This window comes from Saccopteryx bilineata, chromosome 4 (assembly GCF_036850765.1).
Source record: "Saccopteryx bilineata isolate mSacBil1 chromosome 4, mSacBil1_pri_phased_curated, whole genome shotgun sequence".
Classification (NCBI taxonomy): domain Eukaryota; kingdom Metazoa; phylum Chordata; class Mammalia; order Chiroptera; family Emballonuridae; genus Saccopteryx; species Saccopteryx bilineata.
Genome location: NC_089493.1, coordinates 175,344,056 through 175,363,965, shown reverse-complemented (window position 1 = coordinate 175,363,965; position 19,910 = coordinate 175,344,056). Strand labels below are relative to the sequence as shown.

The 19,910-nt window shown below is 55.7% G+C and overlaps 1 protein-coding gene and 1 non-coding gene across 6 annotated transcripts in view; one reads left to right on the top strand and one right to left on the bottom strand.

The window, feature by feature from the left end:
* TCOF1 (treacle ribosome biogenesis factor 1) overlaps positions 1–19,910 on the bottom strand; it is a 37,055-nt gene continuing 17,145 nt past the window's right edge. For 3 of the 5 annotated variants that reach the window (XM_066273003.1, XM_066273007.1, XM_066273006.1), the window contains 14 exons: positions 17,334–17,474; positions 17,027–17,146; positions 16,686–16,889; positions 14,148–14,258; positions 9,640–9,826; positions 8,321–8,424; positions 6,823–6,936; positions 6,360–6,552; positions 5,837–5,910; positions 4,768–4,948; positions 2,407–2,934; positions 1,762–1,856; positions 1,111–1,152; positions 1–405 (listed from right to left, as the gene is read on the bottom strand). In XM_066273003.1, coding sequence (XP_066129100.1) covers positions 1,126–1,152; positions 1,762–1,856; positions 2,407–2,934; positions 4,768–4,948; positions 5,837–5,910; positions 6,360–6,552; positions 6,823–6,936; positions 8,321–8,424; positions 9,640–9,826; positions 14,148–14,258; positions 16,686–16,889; positions 17,027–17,146; positions 17,334–17,474 — 2,079 coding nt within the window. In that variant the 3' untranslated portion in view covers positions 1–405; positions 1,111–1,125. Of the gene's footprint in view, positions 406–1,110; positions 1,153–1,761; positions 1,857–2,406; positions 2,935–4,767; positions 4,949–5,836; positions 5,911–6,359; positions 6,553–6,822; positions 6,937–8,320; positions 8,425–9,639; positions 9,827–14,147; positions 14,259–16,685; positions 16,890–17,026; positions 17,147–17,333; positions 17,475–19,910 lie in introns of those variants that run through there. The other 2 variants (XM_066273004.1, XM_066273008.1) reach the window with 2 other exon arrangements.
* LOC136336727 (small nucleolar RNA U13) lies at positions 19,256–19,359 on the top strand. Its single transcript, XR_010731551.1, has one exon. It is a non-coding gene; the product is annotated as a small nucleolar RNA U13 (small nucleolar RNA).

Genomic DNA, 19,910 nt, shown 5'->3' with positions numbered 1-19,910 from the left:
GGTGCATGGAATTTGCACCTTTCTTTAAGTCTTTTATTTTCTGAGTTTTTACAAAACCACAAATGGAAAAAACTGACAGATGGAGGACAAACTCTCAGCATCAGCTGAGGTCCAGGGACATGGAGGGAGACAGGCTGGGGGCCTCACTGGGTCTGCATGGGAAAGAGAAGTAGAAGGTCCCACAGCCTCTGGACATGTTGGGTCTGAGTGGGGGGGAGCGGGTCACTTAAAAATATATATAATATATATACTGTACACATCTACACGAAGCGTCCCGTCTCGGGACAGAAGTCAGCGCGGGGTCAGTGAGCAGAGCCCTGGAACTGGGCATGCTTCCTCTTCTCCTCGGACCACTCTGCAGGGCTCACGTGCTGGGCCAGCACGGATCCTGTGGCTGGCCATCTCCTGGGGAGGAAAGGAAATTCAAAATTCAATTCCAACCCACGGTGGGTAGAGGGCAGATGCATGCGGCTGGGCACTGCTTGGCTAAGAAACCCCTGGGGGGAGAAAACACAACTAAGCGGAAGATTTCCTGACTTTTTTTCTGCATGAAGGAGAATCAAATCAAATCAAACCTGGCACATCTGGATGCAGGGGCTAGGCCTTCACTAACCACAGTGGACACGGGAGCACTGGCCGCACCGGGAAGTGGGCTGAGTGCTCTAGTGCCTGACTTCACCGGGTCCTCGCTCCCACTTAGAGCAGGCTGTGCGCAGCCGCACTTAACCCTTTCACCACCACCGGGAGGCATGGGTCCATCGGAATGGCTTGTCTTGGGCAAACTATTGAATATCTTCTTTCTCACGAGTAAATGCCCTCAAGTTAGTAAGGAAAAGGATCATCCTCGTCCACAAGGAGACAGCACCCCGAGCCCCGAGGCAAGTGCAGGGCCTGCTCCCAGGGAGCACTGGGTGCTGGTCATGGCCAGGACTGCTGTGCAGCTTGGGCGCCTGGCATCAGCCCACTGACGTGGAGGGAGGAAACCTCTTTCCCTGGGGTCCACCTATCAGGTTCTGCCTGGCTCCCTGGGACCAGGGCAGTGCTGGAGCTGCCCTCCTGCCCTCACCAGGGGTGGGACGGTGAGCAAGGGTCCCTGGGCCGGAAACATACCTGCTGCCTGTGCTCTTAGTCAGTCTCCTGTGCTGCCTTCTTCTGTGAGGAGAGAAGTGTGAGAGGCTCTGCTTGTACCTGAACTGTCCCCCCCCCACGCCGCCCCCCAGAGGGCACGTGGGGCTCCCTCCTGAGGATGCGAGGCACCCCCAGACAGATGTTCGGTATACAGAGCCGAAGGACAGGGCGCTGCCTGCATGCCCTCAAGGAAGCAGCCAGGACCGCAGTTCGGAGTCCCCCACCCCTGCCTTCAGGCGAGCAACCTTTAACACCCAGGAAGCAGATGGGGGCGGGATGGGGGGAGCGTTTCTGTGGAGGGGAACCCTGCCAGCTGGGGCACACATGTCCCAAGGACTGTTTCCTTTCTGACCTGAAAGCTGCGACAGCCCCATCCCCTGGGGATCTCCCTCCTCCATCTGCCCCAAGAACATCTGTCTACCTCACAGACGAGGCAGGGTCACTTCTAGGACTTTATACACACACAGTCCTGGCCCCTCCTTGGCGTGGCCGCAACTCACAACCTGCCTCCCCCGCATGGAAAAGGGGCAGGAGTCTGGTCCGGCTCCCACCTGTCGCCTGATGTGCTTAGGGATGGGGCTGATCACATTTACCCTTGTTACTGGCCTGAAACCCCTCAGGGACTCATCCTACCTTTTTCTTCTTTTTCTTCTGTAGTTGTAAGTCAGGGTCTTTGGCTGAGGCCTTTTTGACTTTCTTCTTTTCCTTTTTCTCCTTGTCTTTTTTTTCTGAGGGAAGAAAGTAAACTTCCTAAACAACAGATATTATGCTTAAGTGTAGGGGTCAATGTCAGGAGACACTCAGGGCGGGTCTCTGGGACCCTAGCAGCCACCCTCTTGACGTTGGCTTCAGCTCCCCCCACACCCTGGGGAGCCAAGGAAACAGGGCCGCAGGCCTCTGCCAGCCTGCCCTGGCCTCATAATTTCTGCCTCACCACAGACCACCTGCAGCATCACTATTTTTGACTTACTTTTAAAAACTTGTACATTTTTACTTAAAATACGTAAATGGGAATGGACTAGCACCTCTCACACAGGTTACACGAGGTCCCGTCGCCCATAGAGTCCAGCACAGAGCTTAGTAAGGGCAGTCCAACCTGAGGGGCACGAGCTAGGCGGGGCCACGGGGTCTCCTGGGCAGTGCTGGCCCAGTGCTGGCTTTGTCAACACCCCCCCCTTTCTCAGCCTCCCCCCCCCACTGGCTGAGGGCTGTCCCACTAGTGACCGACCCCCAGTGGAGGCTGGGGGGACGCGCTCGGGGCTGTGCATGGCCACTTACTCTTGTCAGACTTCTTCTCCTTTTTGCTCTTTGGGTTGGCTGGCTCTCCTCCCTTGGCCGTCACTGTCTCCGGCTCCCCTTCTCGCTTGTCCTTGGCCCCTTGGGGGCCGGGAGCCTCCTTCTCCTTCTTTTTCCTGTCACCACTTGCTGCATCTCCCTTAGGCTTCCCCTTGGTAGTCCCGGGGGCCTTTGCTGAGGAGATAGCACCCTCCCCGCCGTCCCTGGCCGCAGGCTGCTGCTTCTTCTTCTTGCTCTTGGGGGCCCTGGCAGCGGCCTGGTCGCCCGACAGCTTCCGCTTGCGGCCCTTCCCGCCGCCCTGGCCGGCTGCCTCCGCAGCCTTCCTCCTCTCCTGCTCCAGCACCTCCGTCAGCACCTTCACCACCGAGGCCTGGGCCTGGGCCTCGTTCAGGGGCCAGGGCTCCCCCAGCAGGCGCTTGGCAATGACGCTCTGCAGGGCCAGCGCTGTGGCCTGGGGGTCTGCAGCCCCCTTCCCAGGCTTCTGGGGCATGCTGCGAGCCTCTATGCTGCCTACGGAGAGAGGACTTGTGACATGGATGTGGGAGACGGGGACACAGATCTCATCAAGGTCCAAGAGACGGGGGGACCCAAGGACAGGCCTGACCTCTGACAATGGTATGAACAGGGAAAGCAAGGCCCAGAGGTCACCTGCCCCCATGGGGTCGCCGAGCTCACATCTTTCTGCCACCTTCTAACTTTGAGCTCTTTTCTTGTCTCCTTACATTAAGATCTCAAGTTCGGGTCGGGATGGAAAACGGCTGCGGAATGTTAACAGAAAGCGCCTGAACTCTAGCATCACAATGAAAGGTCAGATAGGAGGATGGGTCGTCTGGTCAGGAGTCCAGGGCCGGGAGGCAGAGACCTGGGTTCCAGCTCTGACTGCCACTAACCTGCTCTATGGCCAGGCTCCCCCACGCACGTTTCTCTGTTTGTAAATGGGGGGGTCGGGTGAACAGTGAGGTCTCCCTCTTCTAAACTGTAGTCACATACATGTGGCAGCCATGCAGCCATGCACCGCACGCCATCTACACGCAGAGGGCCAGGCCCTTCCTGCCCAGGGGCGATGGGTGCAGTGTGCGCACGCGGGGCCACTGAGCAGGTTTGCTGGCTGCTGGAGTGACTTCTGGCGCAGCCGTTGTTTAGAATTTTCCACGCCTCTGCTCTCCTGTGATAACTGTGCGGACTACATGTGTGAAAAGTTCTCTCCACGGCCCCTCGGAAATGCCGGCCTGTAGCACTCGCCTCTCACCAAGAGAATGCCGGGGAAGAAAGTGAGCCAAGACTCCTCTGCTGAGCCGGCTCCGGGCAGGCTGCAGGCCTGTGGGACACCAGTACTGTCTCAACGCCACCCGACTTCCCAGAGAGCTGGCAGGTCCCGGCTCCACTCCGGGCCTCCCAGGCACAGCCCCTCCTATATGCAGGGCTCCGAAAGGTGCTCAGGGCTTGGCCCTGCAGCGTGCGGGGGGCCAAGGCCCAGGCCTGCAGCAGCTCTGGCTCTGCGCCGGGGTTGACAGGGACGGAGGCAGGGCAGGGCAGGGCAGGACGAGCAGGGGAGTCCTGGGACAGACAGAGGTCCAATTCATTCCTTTGGTGCTTCTTGGCAAGGGAAGGAGTTGGGTGGAGGGGAAACTGAGGGGGGCACAGGTGGCCCTGCCAAGCTCCTTCTCTGCTTCCTGTCTCCAAACCCCCAGAACCCCAAGGCTAGGGAACCCGAGAGCTGTCCCAAGGATGCCCATCTGAGATATCTGTCCCTTGGCTCTGGCAGAATCAGGAGGGGCTGGTGCCCCAGGCTGGATGCCCTCCAAACAGCACGTGATTCTTTTCTACATGTGCCATGCCTTGACACCAACTGGATGCTTCACCCCCGTGCCCTGTGTGGTTAAGACCCGGAGGCCCAGAGTGGCCAGGGGCTCATCTGAGGCTTTAGAGAATCAGCCCATCACTTGGGGTCTTTACCATGTGACAGACTTCTCCAAACGTGGCTCTTCCTTTCAGCTGAGCTCCATGACTCCCTAGACCCCACACCAACGGCCCATTTGTCAGCAAGTCAGCAGGGTCAGCTGGAGCGCGTCAAGTATCTATACGCCCCAGGTCAGGGCACCCTCCTTCTAAGGCATGGGTCTCCCTACCTACCAGGTGCACCAGCGCCCACAGGGACCTAGGCGTGGGCCCCTGCACTTTGATGAGCACCCCGGCCTCATGTGGGGATACCAGGACTCACTTGGAGAAGCCCTGGTGACACAGGACCACACTGGTGGGACTATTTCTGAGGGAGGAAAAGAAGGAGGCCACTGCTTTGTCCCTCTGCATCCTGCTGTGTCCTTCCTGCAGGCCTTGACTCACCTGTTTTAGGGGACACGGGGCCTGCTGCTTGCTGGGGCTGTACTTCCTGCTTGTTCTCTGGGGCATCTTTGGTGGCCGCAGCAGAGAAAACCGAGGACTTGGGGTCTGGCTTTGGAGTGGTCTTTGCAGCCTGGGAATTGGCTGGAGTCAGCCCAGGGGTTACATAACCTGAGAGGAGAGACTGAAGAAGCCAAGTGTGAAAAAGGCCGGACCCCATCCCACCCAGCCCTCCAGTCACGGCCTGCTGCCAAGGAACCAGCCGGGGACCCCAGATCGAGCTGACCCTCTGGGGCCAGGTGGTGGGGACATCAGCCCATGGTGTGTACCTCCTACACTATTTTAAATGAATACATATATATATATATATATTTTTCATTTTTCTGAAGCTGGAAACAGGGAGAGACAGTCAGACAGACTCCCGCATGCGCCCGACCGGGATCCACCCGGCCCGCCCACCAGGGGCGGTGCTCTGCCCCCCAGGGGGCGATGCTCTGCCCATCCTGGGCGTCGCCATATTGCGACCAGAGCCACTCTAGCGCCTGAGGCAGAGGCCACAGAGCCATGCCCAGCACCCGGGCCATCTCTGCTCCAATGGAGCCTTGGCTGCGGGAGGGGAAGAGAGAGACAGAGAGGAAAGTGCGGCGGAGGGGTGGAGAAGCAAATGGGCGCTTCTCCTGTGTGCCCTGGCCGGGAATCGAACCCGGGTCCTCCGCACGCTAGGCCGACGCTCTACCGCTGAGCCAACCGGCCAGGGCCAATGAATACATATTTTAGGCAGGCACATTTAAAAAGGAAACTTCTTATTACTAATGCAAATGGAAAAATCACCAGAGCTTGCCATGTGCAGACGATAACCTTAAAAGAAATCCCATCTGTTAGAGAATGTTTTTATCTGGGAATTACCTAACATCAGGCGAATCCTTTCTACAGACTCCAAGAGTCAACTACTCATGGCTTTGTGCTGAAATGGGGCCTCGAGGGAGGAGACAGCTTGGCTCCACAGACAGGGCCCTCCGCCCAGGGTGCTGGGCCTAGGACCCCCGAGCTGCCCACCGCCCCTTGCGGTTACCTGGGAAGGCTCATCCTCGCTGGATTCTGCTGTGGTCTCCTCCACCAAGGTCTCATTCTTGGAGGGCGCTGGACCTACCGGGGAAGCACAGGTATCCTGTTGGGAGTTCCGGTAGCCCGTCAGCCGGGCAGGCAGACCCCTCCAGGAGGGCCCCTGGGGTGCCCAGGTCCCTCTGACTGCGCCTCACCCTCTCATCCACCGTCACGGCATTCCAGGCAAGACACCTGAATGCCAAAGCCGTCTGGGCTTTTCTGGGGCGGGGCTGGGATTTGGGTGGGGTCAGTTATAGGAGGCGATTCCAGAAAGCTGGGAGTGGTCAAACAGCAGCATCAGAGGGCCTTTGACAGAGTTGGATCAACTTCCTCAAGAGGGTGTACAGATGGGGAAACTGAGGCCCAGTGTGATACAGAAAGAGGCCTGAGCCAAGGGCTCCACCAGGCCCACCCAGCTCCCCCGACCCCGAGACCCTCACCCAGCCTGGGGGCTGACGGGGCCCCCGGGGGCCTCTCAGCATCCTCCTCACCCTCTGAAGAGCTGCTGCTGCTGTCACTGCCGTCTGAGGTCTCAGAGGCCTCAGCTTTGGGGCGTCCCAAAGCCGGGGCTGTGGCCCGCTGGACCGCAGGAACCTTGGGCTTCCTGAGCTTGTTGGTCACTCTGGCTTGTACAGGGGTATCCTGGGGACTCGCCACCGGGAGTGTTTGCAGAGCACTGCCAATCTAGTCGGGTAACAGGGGAAAGTGTGGAAGGAAAGAGGGAAATGAGCTCTGGTGCTCTCCGCACACCTTAGCTAAGGGCGGGCACTGCCTGTCGCTCCGCCCTCGGGCCTCGCTGAGTCCTCCCATGGCTCTCTCAGACGGGATGCAGGGACTGGGGAGGTGAGCACACACACGGGCCCCTGCCTGGGCCTCCCTCCTACCCCCTACCCCCAGTCTCTGATCACAGCCCCCTCCAGGGTAGGGCCTGGACCCTGGGGTTCCACAGCTCACCCCACTTGAAGATGGGGTTCTCGCAGCAGGAGGCTGGGCTTCACTGGCTTTCTGGGCAAGTACCTTCAGGGCAGCCTGGGTCAGCGGGAGGTTAGCCAGGTTCCTCTTTGTCACCTGTGGACAGCCAAAGGCAGCCCTGAGACCCCTGGGTACTAGGTGTCATCTCTGCTACACCCTGGTCAGATCCTGGCTTGCTGGGGTGGGAGGAAACCTGTATCTGCAAAGAGCCGTGGGGCTGGAGTGGGAGCTAGGGGCGGTCAAACGGGCCATGCTACCTTCTGGGCAGGAAATGGTGCCAGAATTGGGTCATGAGCAAATCACATCATTCTCAGGGGGTCCAAAACACTCCCAGCCCCCACCACTCAATCTGATGGGGACAAGTCTATCCTGGTGGCTGCAAGGGCCTCCTCAACATTCCCCTCATGCCACTCCTGCTTCTCATGCCCACTGGCAATTAGGGCGGGAGAACCACGAACTGGGTGTCACTGTCCTCCAAGTCAACCTCCTGCCCCCCACTGCCCTCTAGTGGCCATGCGGCTCCACTACGTTCTCCAGCTCGGAGCCCCCCCGCACTTCCCCAGAGGGTCCCTGCAGCCGGGTTTTCCTGCCCGTGGTTTCCCAGCTTGCTGACCCGGCTGCTGCTCCTGCTCCACGTCACTTCCTCGGGGCGGCGGTCCCTGTCCAGCCCTTCTAAAGCAGCTCATCCCATCACTCTCCAGTCAATGCTCTTTCCTCCAAAGCAGCCACCAGTTACTACTGTATATTTTGGTTTTCTATTTTAGTGGCTGCCACCCCACTCACTCGGGAACCCCACAGGGGCAGGGGCCTTCCTGTCTTGTTCCTCCTGTGTCCCTAGGGCCTGGCACAGACAGGTGCTCAGCACCATCTGCTGGCTGACTGGCCAAATGGATGCAGTGCCCACAGCCCAGACACCTGCCCAGCTGTGATCAGGCCCTCTGAGCTGGGGTGCCCACTCCTTCTCCAGCCTCCCCCAATTCCCTCCTGCCCTCTCAGAAAGGGTGAGGAAACAGGAGGACAACCTGGTCGGGCCCAAAGAGCAGCGGGCTGGGGGCCAGGAGACCTGGGTTCTGGCCCTGCCTCATCATCCAGAACGAGCCATGAACCCTACCTGTCCAGCTCTTAGACCCAGGCAAGGACCTAGTAAAGATGCACTGAAAATGGTAAAGGCTGGGAAGTTATTAAATCATTAGTGTGAACACTAAAAAAACGGCAACTTTTATTTACAGCCTCTCAAAACTGGGAGAAAAAAAATCAAAAGCTCAACTCTGTGGGAAAAGCTGACTAGACACTCATGGGGCGACAGTGGCTCTGGCTGGTGCCACGTCCCAGATTCCTCTTCCTGACCACTGACAGGTGAGCCGGGAGCTTGATCGGGAGTAGCCAGAGGGCCCAGACAGCGCTGGGCATAAGGAGCAGCTACTTCTGGGGTGGGGGAGGGACCTCCCTTCCCTGCTGTCCTACACACCCCTCCACATACCTGAGTGGCGGGTGTCTCCTGTTTCTTGCCATCTGTCACCCGACTGGACCCGACGGCTGTCCGTGGGTGGGCCGTGGGCACAGTCACCACATTGGTTCTAGTGGCTGAAACGGAGTGGGATGGAGTTCACATCAGGACACAGCCTCCCCAGCTGTGCCAATACCCAATTCACCAGCCCTTCCGGGGACCAGCATGCTGCTCAGGGCTCACAGGGTAGAAGCCTGTGTAACGCCCTCCCCAAGACTCTGATGAAGGAGCTGGTGAAGTCTCCACGTTAGGCTCAGGGAGGCCATGGGCTGCTGGGGCAGAGACCCTGGCTCTCCCCTCAGCCCCTCCCACACTCCAGTTCTCGGTGATGTGCCCCTCCAGCTGGCCCGGTTGCTAAATAAGCCTCTCCATGTATTTACAACGGTCTCTCATGAGAATCCTCATGGTCCTCTGCAAAGGCTCGGTTCAATGATGCTCACTACCACTCTGTATAAAAGCCAAAAAGTGCTTCCTCCAAGAGGGCACTGGCTAAATAAACTAGCATATACCCACCCACGGGACTACTTTGTAGCTAACAGGAATCAGGCTGTGAATATGTAATATCACATTATCAAGTAAAGATTATTGACATATACAACATGGTCCTACTAAAAACACATGATATAGCTCAAGTGTTTATAAAGCTGTTGTAAAATGTTAACAGTAATTATTCTAGGCAGTAGGATTATAGGTCATAGTTTTTCTTTTGTACTAGTCTGTATTTCCTAATTAGCCTACCAAAATTAGGTATTAATAGCCACACTAAAAAAAGTCATAAAAATAATAGTAATTAACCACTTTCTTGCTATCACTGGTAGAATCAGATTCACAAACATCAGAGAAATCTCAGATGTGGGTCTGTCTGCCGCTGATAGATGGAATCCTTCCCTGCCATGTCTGTCTAAGGATTATCCGATCCCTTTTACATACCACCAGGAACGGGAGGCTCACTACCACCTCGCAGCCCCCTCCATGCTCAGGGTGTCAGTTGTAACAGAGCTCTTCCTTAGACTGTAGAAACCTGGGTCCTGCTGTGTGTAACCTCTGGCCTGGGTTCTACACTTTGGAGCTGGTACAGAGAAGCCCTGGCAAAGATTTCCCCTGGGCCAGCCCCTCATTGGGAGGAACCAATGTGGTACCCAGAGACCTTGCCCTATACCCCTCTGACCACTGGCTTGCTCTGTGACCCTGCCAGCTTCCTCTGCCTTCCGGGTGTGTGCAGGCAGCCCCTCCCAGCTGAGCCTGGCATTTTCCGCAGGGGACTCAGCCCTTGGGGGCAGGCCCATGCTCACCGGAAGTCAAGCACTGAGTAGCAGGGACCACATCCTCATCCTCGCTCTCTGAGGAGGAGCTCCTGGCTGTGTTCTCCGAGGCCCGGGCCTCCCTCCGGGCGCTTGCAGCCTGGGCTAGCCTGGGGGTAGCAGCCTGACCAGCTGGACTACGATTAGGGTCGACAAAAATCAGAGGGGTTTTAATCACCTTGAAAAACAAAAACAAAACACATCCCCCCAGTGATTAAAGGGGCCAGGGGGAGGGAAAGATGGGGTGGGGAAGGGCTTTAAGGCAAGGGGTCCCGAGAGCTCAAGGCAGCTGACAGAGGCCACCCCAGCTGCCCAGGGCACTCGTAGCTCACTCCAGCCCACGCACCCGCTAAGACCCAGCACAGCACCTCACAGCTCCCAAGAGCCCATCCAACCCTCACAACAGACCCCCAAGGTCAGCAGTGTTAGCTGCATCATACAGGTGGGGAAACCCTAAGTCAAGTCCAGAGACGGGAAGATGCCTGCTAAAGTCACAATATACATCCAACCGGGAAGCTGTCCAGTCTAGCTGTCCCCACCCCAGATTCTGTTGCCGCCTGCTGAGATGTGGCCCAGCACACAGCAACCCAGTTACACTGGCCCAGTGCTTCCACAAATAAACTGCACGGGGGAAAACCAACAGGTTCACACTGAGAGCACCCAAAGCAGTGTGTGTCCCTTATTTGAACACACGATGTAAAAAATCTCATTCATGAGATGGGGGAAATGGGGTTACCAACTGGGCAAGTCAAATTTTTAGGTGTGATCTGTGTTGTAGTTGTGCTTTAAAAAGAAGCGATCAACTGAGTGGAGGGTTTGGATGAAATGGACCCGGCCCCGAGTTCAGATTGCTGAGGCTGGGGAGGGTGCAAGGCGGCTCTTTACGCTGGCCTATCTGTGGGCGTGTTTTACATTTGCCAGTAAGACAGACAGAGGAAAACAAGCAGCAGTGCTCCCGGGTATTCTGTGGACCGCCTGGGAACCGCAGCACCGGGGAATGTGACGTGACCGCTGCGTGCGCAGCACACACAGCCACGGGCCAGGGGGGCAGTCCTCTTTCCATCCCCAAAGGTCAGGTCTGCGCTCCCTCCGTCGGGCCAGTGAGGAGACGGAGGCCGGCAGGAGGGCGCTGCTGAGGTCGCGGTCAGGGACCCAGGGCTCCTCCACACCACCAGCCCGCCCACCTCTCGGAGCCTGGCTCCACACCTCGCCCCCAGAAGGCCGTGGGAGAGGAAAAGTGAAAAGTAAAGCAGAAAGGGGCCGCCGAGGGTGGAGGCTCTGCAGCGGGCCCTTCCTACCCCTGCCAAACAGCCTCCCCCAGGCTGCTATGATCTGCCACTTGCAGAGCCTTCCTGCCCACGTGATGAAAGAGAGAAGGATGGAAAGTGGGAGAAGGCTTACAGTTAAGGGAGAGGGATCTATATATACGCGAGAAGACAGAGGAACAGATTGTCGGGGGACCAAGAGAGGCAACGAACCCACCGAGGCAAACAATAGCGTCTGGGATGTTAAAAGCAGCTCAGCAGAGAAAGCCGCTTCCTCCTCACTCCACCTGCCCACGCTGCCCACCCCGGCCTGCGAGCTTGGGGGGGAGGTGCAGGGGACCACGGCCGACACTTGCTTCTGATCCCATCTCCACCATGACCTCACTGTGTGGTCAAGCCCCTGAGCTTTGTGCCTCAGTTTCCCACCTGGTGAAAGGGCTCTCAGTAAGGTCAGCCTGTGTTCCCTCACCAGGGGTGCTCTGATGTGCTTTGGAAACTGCAAAACACCGGTAGGGTGATGAGGGCCTTCCTTCCGGGCGGTTAGGAAACGTTCACGGAAAGATGAGGCAGCCTGAACATTTGGCTGTGCCTCCATGTAGGCGCTGGGCAGTGAAGACCCAGAGGGAATACAGGAGATCCCTTCCTGCTGTAGGCTCCGGCGTCTGCAGAACCAAACATGGGGGCAGCTCATCACCACCACGCTCTCATTCCAGTCTGGGCCGGAGTTAGGGCGAGGAGCAGAGTTGCCCAGGCTGCTGACACTGGCAAGGGATAGCCATGAAGGCACAAGGCGGCAGAGCTCCAGAGGGCAGCTCTTCTCCAAGAGCCTCTCTCAGAACTGCCCCATCCCAGGGTAGTGGAGTCCCACTCGCTGGGAATGTGGCCTGGAGCCTCCACGGTTTGCAAGCCCCCAGGGTGTCTCATCCCAGGGGTGAAGAAGACTGAGACTGAGACGGCATATGGCCTCACCCAGAGTAACCTGCAAACTGGTGCCAAAGTTACAACTGGAAGTTAGTTCTTCAGGTACCAGACAGGAGCTCCTTCTAGCCATGCTATGGCTCCTGATTTGGTTTCTTTCAGGTCTTTTTCTCTCTGCGGGATCAGAAACGTTTTTGATCTGGTAGCTATGCCAAGCCTCACCACAGACCCTGGCCGGGGCGAATACCAAGCACAGTGGGCTGAGACACAAACCATCCCCTGAAATCTCTCTCAAAGCAAGAGGGTGAACCCTTCCTTGGAAGGAGGGGAAACTGAGGCACAGTGAGGGGGCCTGGGAATGGAGCCACAACCCTCTCTCCACCTCCCAGCCTGGGGCTCTGCCCACTGCCCTGATCCCTTTCCCCCCGATGGGTTAACAGTAAAAACAGAGTGAAACTTGTCCATAGAGAAGTGCTTGCTAAAAGCATAATAATGAGCCCTGGCCGGTTGGCTCAGTGGTAGAGCATCGGCCTGGCGTGCAGAAGTCCCGGGTTCGATTCCCGGCCAGGGCACACAGGAGAAGCGCCCATCTACTTCTCCACCCCTCCCCCTCTCCTTCCTCTCTGTCTCTCTCTTCCCCTCCCGCAGCCGAGGCTCCATTGGAGCAAAGATGGCCCGGGCGCTGGGGATGGCTCCTTGGCCTCTGCCCCAGGCACTAAAGTGGCTCTGGTCGCGGCAGAGCAATGCCCTGGAGGGGCAGAGCGTCGCCCCCTGGTGGGCGTGCCGGGTGGATCCCGCAGGAGTCTATCTGACTGTCTCTCCCCGTTTCTAGCTTCAGAAAAATACAAATAAATAAATAAATAAATAAATAAAAGCATAATGATAATCATAATGAGTGACGAGGGAATTAAGGAGCTAAAAGCCCCCCTGGCCGGCGGAGGCAGCAGCTTCCCCAGGCTGTGCTTTTCTCCCCATCCTCCTCGGGAATGCACAAGCTGTTTTCCCCTTCTTTTTAAATAAGGACTCCAGAATCTTCAGGACTAACGTACCAATTAAATGTTTCAGTTTAAGCATGATGTTCATTTTAATTGTGTTAGTCCGCCTGCCCGCCCCCGCAGAGAAGGGCAAAGCGGCCCCTGCCCTGCCAGCTGTTTGATCCTGGAGGAGAAGGCAGCCACCTAAAGGCACCACAGAGCAGAGGGCAGCCCCCACCTCGCGCCCCTCCTCCCCAGAGAGGGGAGTGCTGGGGTGGGGCGGAGAGCAGGCCAGCATGTCGACAGCCTGGTCTCAACGCCAGCCCTGCCCACCTGCTATCAGCCATGCCTCCTGGGCAGTCCACCTGCCTTCTCTGAGCCTCATTCCTTCCTCCTTAAAATGGAACTAATGGAAGGACATGTCCTCCTCAGGCTTGCTGTGGGGCTTGAACAGAGTCATAGTCAGGCACAGAGCCTGGCACACAGGAAGTGACAATAACATTAGCTGTAGCTGTCAGCACTGTTCTGTGTAATCTGTGCTGAGAACGGCAGTGAGCAGCCCATCGCCGGGCGTGCAAGCAGCACCGGACCTTACTGAGGGATTGATTAGCACATGGAACGACACGCAAGGGGGAATGGATAGTTCCTACTGGTCTGGGAGCTGCAGAAGTGTCCAGGAGCTTGGGGCTAGAGGAAGACAGAGGGCAGTGCTATCTGCCAGACAGCCTGGGTCCACACGAAAGCCTGGACAGACATGGACCTCGGAGATGGGGAGACGGGTGGGCTTGGTCCCGCCCTCGGGGCACAATTGGAGGAAGGTGAACGGAGCACAGAGCCTGAGAAGAGGGGCCACAAGTGCCTGATCTGCTCTCGGGCCAGGCCCACGGGATTCCCGTGAGCCCTGCAGAGAAGACTCCTGGTCCTAAACAGGGAGCCTGAGGACCAATGTCTGCCCTTCCTCAGCTCTATGGGTCATGAGAATTTCAGGAAATCACTTCAACTCGTAGACCCTGAATCCTGATGTCAAGTGGGCAGCACCACGTGCCCTCCTGCAGGAGAAAGGATACTCCCTGCCTGTGGACAGTTGGCCTCCGGCCTCAGCACAGCTGGGCGTGCCATGGTCACGAGGCTGGCGGCAGAGCCAGCTCTGACCCTACACTGCCTGGTTCCAAAGCCTGGATGTCTACCTCCCAAGATTATCGTGCAGATAATGTGTCGAAACAGAGGAAAGAGCTCTGGAGACTGTGAAGCACTGTTTCAACGGAAAAGCTCTGCCCTCGACCCCATAAGGCCACCAGACCAGGCCTGATTCCGCGGCGTCCTCAGGGAAGGTGCGGCCTACCTGGCTGGCTGGCAGCTCCTCGTCGCTGCTCTCTGAGGAGCCCTCTGCACTCTTCTTGGGGGGTGCTGGGGCCAGTGCCTTTTTCTTGGCAGTTTTGGAGTTACTCTCCTTCTGAGGGGACAAGCACATGGCGGAGAAGAGGGGGTGTTAGCTGGGGGGGGGGCACAGCTGAGGGGCCGGGAGGTCACAGCCAGTGAGCACGACCTAGGGATGCAGGGGCCCCTTCCTGCACGTACATGGGAATGCTGGGGGTGAGGGAGAGGGGATAAATGAATGGACACAGAGCTGCTGGGAACACAGGCCTCATTCCGCTTGTCCTGACTGAATGTGAGAGGGATGTATGACTAGACACTGCTAAAACCTGAGGACTAAGTGCCATTGGCTGGGCATCCGAACGAGAGGTGACAGCAGCCTGGGACAAGACTGCCGGGGTGAGCCAGTGGCCCAGCACCATTCACACCTGGCTCTAATGCCAGGTGTCCTAACGCCTGCCATTCCTCCTGCCAGGCCAGGCGTAAACAGTGGTCAGGCTGGCTGGGTGCTGCAGTCAGGGGGCTGGAGGAGGAGAGGAGAGCAGTGAGGAGCCGGCGCTGCTGACCAGCTCAAGGGAGCCCAGGGCGCAGACAGAGGGCAGCTCTCTGCTTCCCAACTGCCACGATGGTCCCGCCAGTCACGACTCAGCCTAGCTAGCGAAGTGAGGCTGAGCTTCCCAGTTGCTTCAGAGAGGCTAGGAGACCCTGATTTATATGTGTCACTTCCCAATTTTTAAATGGGTCAACTAAAATACACCCTGCAACTGCCATGCTGGTGTCTTGCAGGCTTTGAGAAGGATGGCCCCTTCTACCAGCCAATCACGGAACTGCAGGCCCCTCAATGGTGGCTTTGGGAGGGACAAGTGCCTTAGATCTGAACCAGATGAGGTGAGATCAAGTTGACTGGGGAATTTCTTAGCTCTTTAAAAGATGCTGCAGCCCTGTTGTGACAATGATGCAGGCGAAGCAGAGTTGGAAGAAATCTGGGCCACCAGTGAGGCTGAGGTCAAGGAACAACCTGTATAGCAGCCTTACCCAGGGACTTGGTACACCATGATAACCATTCCCTTTACTACCTAAGCTCTTGTGAATTAGGTTTTCTTCTACAGATTAGGACATCCTAACGGACACAGCAACTCATTTAAAGCTTAAAAAGGAAAAAAAAGCTGCACAAGGCAAAATATGGCAGAGGCCCTTGCTGTCTTAGTCTGGCTCTGTAAATGTTCCTGGTAACAAGCAAGCAGAAGTGACTGTTGCCTGATGGTGGGCCTTTGCTGACCCCAGCTGACTTCCTGTCCCTTCCCCCGGAGTGCCCGTCTCTACGCACCAGGTCTCCATTCGAGCTCAGCTCAACCGTCTCTTCTGGCCTCTCGGGGCCCTGCTCCAGCCCCATCACATACAGCAGTGCCAGAATATGCTCCAACATCCAGTCACCCGTCTTGCCCTATGGACTATCAGCTCCTTGAGGGGAGGGTCACCTTTTTTGATCCCTTTACCTCTATCAGGAAGGTAGGGGGCTCAACGGTTGGTCTGATGCATCGACCAGAGGTTAGTGCCAGGAGCATTTCACGGCTTCCTGCTGCTTGTTTCACTCATAAATAAAGCAAACCTAAGACGGGATGGTGCTTGGTCTGGCACGGGACTTCTGGCTTTCTTTAGGAAATGGAAGATCCAGTCACAGAAGATACATTTCTACAGGGTCACCACTGGCTGGCACTGACAGGGACTGTCTCTCGGATGGGGCAAGGGCTCTCTAGTTTGCCCTGGTTGCCAACACTCCCTTTTTCTTGGCAGTTTTGGAGTTACTCTCCTTCTGAGGGGACAAGCACAGGAGCCTGTCTCTCCTGACACCAAGGCTCAATGTCAGTTGCCATCTATCACCTCTCTACCAGGCCTGTGTCAATCATTTCCATCACAGGTCCGAGCCCTGTAAGCCCTGGAGTTTGTTACTATGAACTCGGGCAGGACTCGGCCACCCCTGCTGCCTTCTGCAGGCAGACCGAGAGAAAATCACCCACATAAAACTCAGTTCCTCGTTTTCTGTTCCTGCACCCCAGGCTTCATGCTCGGCTGGACGAGCTCTCCCCAGGGAGATGCACATGCCCACGTGAGACCCCAGGAAAGGGATATGGCTTCCTCTAGTTCCCCGGGGCCTGTGGTACCTGTACCATCACGCAAGCCTCCCCATGACAATCTGACTGTGACATCTTTGGATTCTTGGCCTCATGTACTTTGGTGGGAGTTTCTGGCCTGGCCTTCCATGGGCCGGTGTGCCCACTCACACTGTGGAGGCCTCGGCAGATACGGGAGTGCTTAGGATTCCTTTCATCAGGGTGGCCTTGGTTTGGGGAAGTTTCACAGCAGGTTTCAGCAAAGGAGACGTGGAAGACACCCTGGGCTCAGTGCCTTATCTGGTCCTCCCTCCCCACCTGGCCGAGCCCCAGCTCTGACCGAGGAATGGGTGACAGTGGCTTGGCACTGTAGCTGCTTCCTCACTGGGTCTCACCTGAGCTGGGGTCGCAGTGCCCGGCGCCTCCCCGGCGCTCGCCGACTCCTCGCTGCTGCTGTCGGAGACCTCCTGCCTCTGCCTAGCCTGGGCGGCCGTGGGTCCTGTCTTCCCAGGGAGCAGCGCAGCAGGCCCTTTCTTGGGGGAGCCCTTGGTGGGGGTCGAGGCAGCTCTGACCTGGGTGGTCTTCCCTGAGGGCTTCGCCTGGGGGGCGACAGAAACAGAATCAGGGAAGGAGACACAGAAGGACATGGGTGGGGCACATGCAGCCGTGTGTGGGGACTCTAGACACAGGGGGGAGAGTGGAAGCCTAGGACTGCCCCTGCCCTCCCCGGCCTCACCTGAGCGGATGCCGCCCCCTCGATGTCCGTCTCGTCCTCACTGCTCTCAGAGTCGTCCTCGACTGGCCCCGGGGCCTGGGCAGCTGTGGCCACTGCCTTCCCCACAGCTGGAGGCTTGACCTGAATTGCGAGGTAGCAGTATTGGGCAAAGAAGTGGAACGTACAGTTCCCGTTAGGCTAAGCCCCACCATGGCGATGGTGCTGAGGATGCTCCCGCCTGCACAGGGCCTTTGTCCAGGCTGGGGCCACTGCTCGGTCCTCCTCTGCTCCACCCCCGGCACCTCCTGTGGCTTTTGGTCTCACTTGCCTTGGCCAGGGACCCCTGTTTGGCTAGAGCAGCTGCAGTGACCACTTTCCCAGGAGCTGAGGCTGCCCCTTTGGCTGAAGACACTCTGGTGGAAGAGGCTGGGCTGGCTTTAGTCTGAGGGGTTTTCACTGAGGCCTTCACCTGGAGAGAACAAGGAATGACAGAAGGAAGGTAAGATGCAGCAGAATGGTCAGCTGGGAACATGGACTCGGGAGTCAGGGCCCAAGTTTGGATTCTGGCACCTCCACGGAACAGCTGTGTGAACCTGGGCAAACCCTTTAACCTCAATGGGCCTCAGTTTCCTCCTCCGTGAAATAGGATAATAATATGGCCCAGCCACAGGGTTATCATGACAATGTCATGAGAGATTCACTGTTTAACAGTTGTTGGTAAGTAACAAACACAGAAACTCGTCGTTGTGAGCACTTTTCTTAGTGCTAGCTCAGCACGAGACTACCCAGAGCAAAGGTGTCTTCTAGGCTCCTTTTCAAACAAATGATTAAGTTCTAGCTAATGGAATTGAGATTGAGCACACATTTGATTTTCTATACAGGTAGGAAACACGTCTCCGTCCTCTGGCTGGCTGGGATGCTGACGTAGAGCTGGCGCCTTAGCAACCAACTTAGCCTGTGAGGTGGGAGCCAAGTTCTGGGGATGGCAGAACAAAACAGAGAACCAGTGTTTAGAGTTTTTCTTCGGCTTAACCTAATGTTACTTGATTCTAGGGAATCCCTAAAGTGCCTGTCAAGGTCCCTAGCAAATAGAGACCTAGAGAGATAAGAATACTAAAGAAAGGAATCCTCGACAGGAGTGCGAGAGCGAGCCCCGCCGATGCGAAACAGAATAGGCCACCGGCAGCTCGCAAAGCCCCTGCCTCTGTCAGAGACGTCACTAGATTGGGGCCAGAAACCCTCCACAGCCCAGTCCCTCACCCACAGAGGAACAGTGAAAGCAGGAATCAGACTTGAAGACAGTCCCCTATAGCACAGACGATGGGTCACGTATATCCACGGTGCTCACTGGTACAGCACTCGGTTCCCCACGGGGAGGAATGCCTTTTACAGATGAAACGCAAGGTACGAAGGCTGACCTGACCCGTCAGTGCATTTTTTTTTTTTTTTTTACAGAGATAGTGAGTCGGAGTGAGGGACAGACAGGGACAAACAGGAATGGAGAGAGATGAGAAGCATCAATCATTAGTTTTTCATTGTGCGTTGCAACACCTTAGTTGTTCAATGATTGCTTTCTCATATGTGCCTTGACCGTGGGCCTTCAGCAGACCGAGCAGCCCCCTGCTGGAGCCAGTGACCTTGGGTTCAAGCTGGTGGGCTTTTGCTCAAACCAGATGAGCCCGTGCTCAAGCTGGTGACCTCGGGGTCTCAAACCTGGGTCCTCTGCATCCCAGTCTGATGCTCTATTCACTGCGCCACCGCCTGGTCAGGCGACCCGTCAGTACATTTAAAAGAACTGAAATGACACAAAATACATTCTCCAGCTACCACAGGATTAAATGGGAAATCAACAGAAAGAAATCTGCACCATCCCAGATACTTGGAAATGAACCGACTTCTAACCCCACAGTTCAAGGAATAAAAATAAAAACATCATTTCAAAATTCATGGGACGAAGGTAATTTTGTTCTAAAAGGGAAATTTATAGCTTTACACACTTACATCAGAAAGAGTTAAAATAAAAAATTTATATTCTACCCTAGAAAGCCAGAAAAAAAGGGAACACATCAAAACCAAAGTAAAGGAAGGAATTATAAAGGTCAGAGTGGAAATTAGTGAAATAGAAAAGAAGAAAATGATAGAGAAAACTCAATAGAAACTAAAGTTCTTTCCTTGAAAAGAAAAACAAAATCGACGTCTTTAGCTAGACTGATCAGGAAATAGGAAAAGACAAAAATTATCAAAAATTAGATCCTTTTTCGGTTCATAAGTGTGATGATTGGGTGTTTGCGCTCTTGTGTGACATGTGCCTCCCTCAAAACTTGTTACGACATCGGCACAATACCCAGCTGACGTGAAAAAAAGAAAAAAAAAAATTAGGGAAGAAAGCAGGACATCAGTATACACTCTACAAAAATGAAAAGGATTTTAAGGTAATATTATGACCAAATTTATGCCAACAAAGTCAACAAATGAGATGAAAACAATTTTTTTAGAAAGGCAAATTATTAAGAGTGTCCAAAAAATATTAAAAGGCAGAAAATATTAACTGACTCAAGGAAAAAAAATATGCAATATCAAATAAAGATATTGATTTAGTAATTAACTCCCCCCCAACCACCATAAAAGCCCAGGATCAGATGGGTTCACTGGTAAATTCTATTAAGTAATAGTACCAATCTAACATAAACTCAAAAAACAGAGTAAAGTTGATTTAATATCTGAAAATTAACTAAAGTAAAAAAACAAAACAAATAAAAAACCCCTCCAAATATGACAAAAACCCGCCTGACCAGGTGGTGGCGCAGTGGATAGAGCGTCGGACTGGGATGCGGAAGGACCCAGGTTCGAGACCCCGAGGTCGCCAGCTTGAGCGCGGGCTCATCTGGCTTGAGCAAAGAGCTCA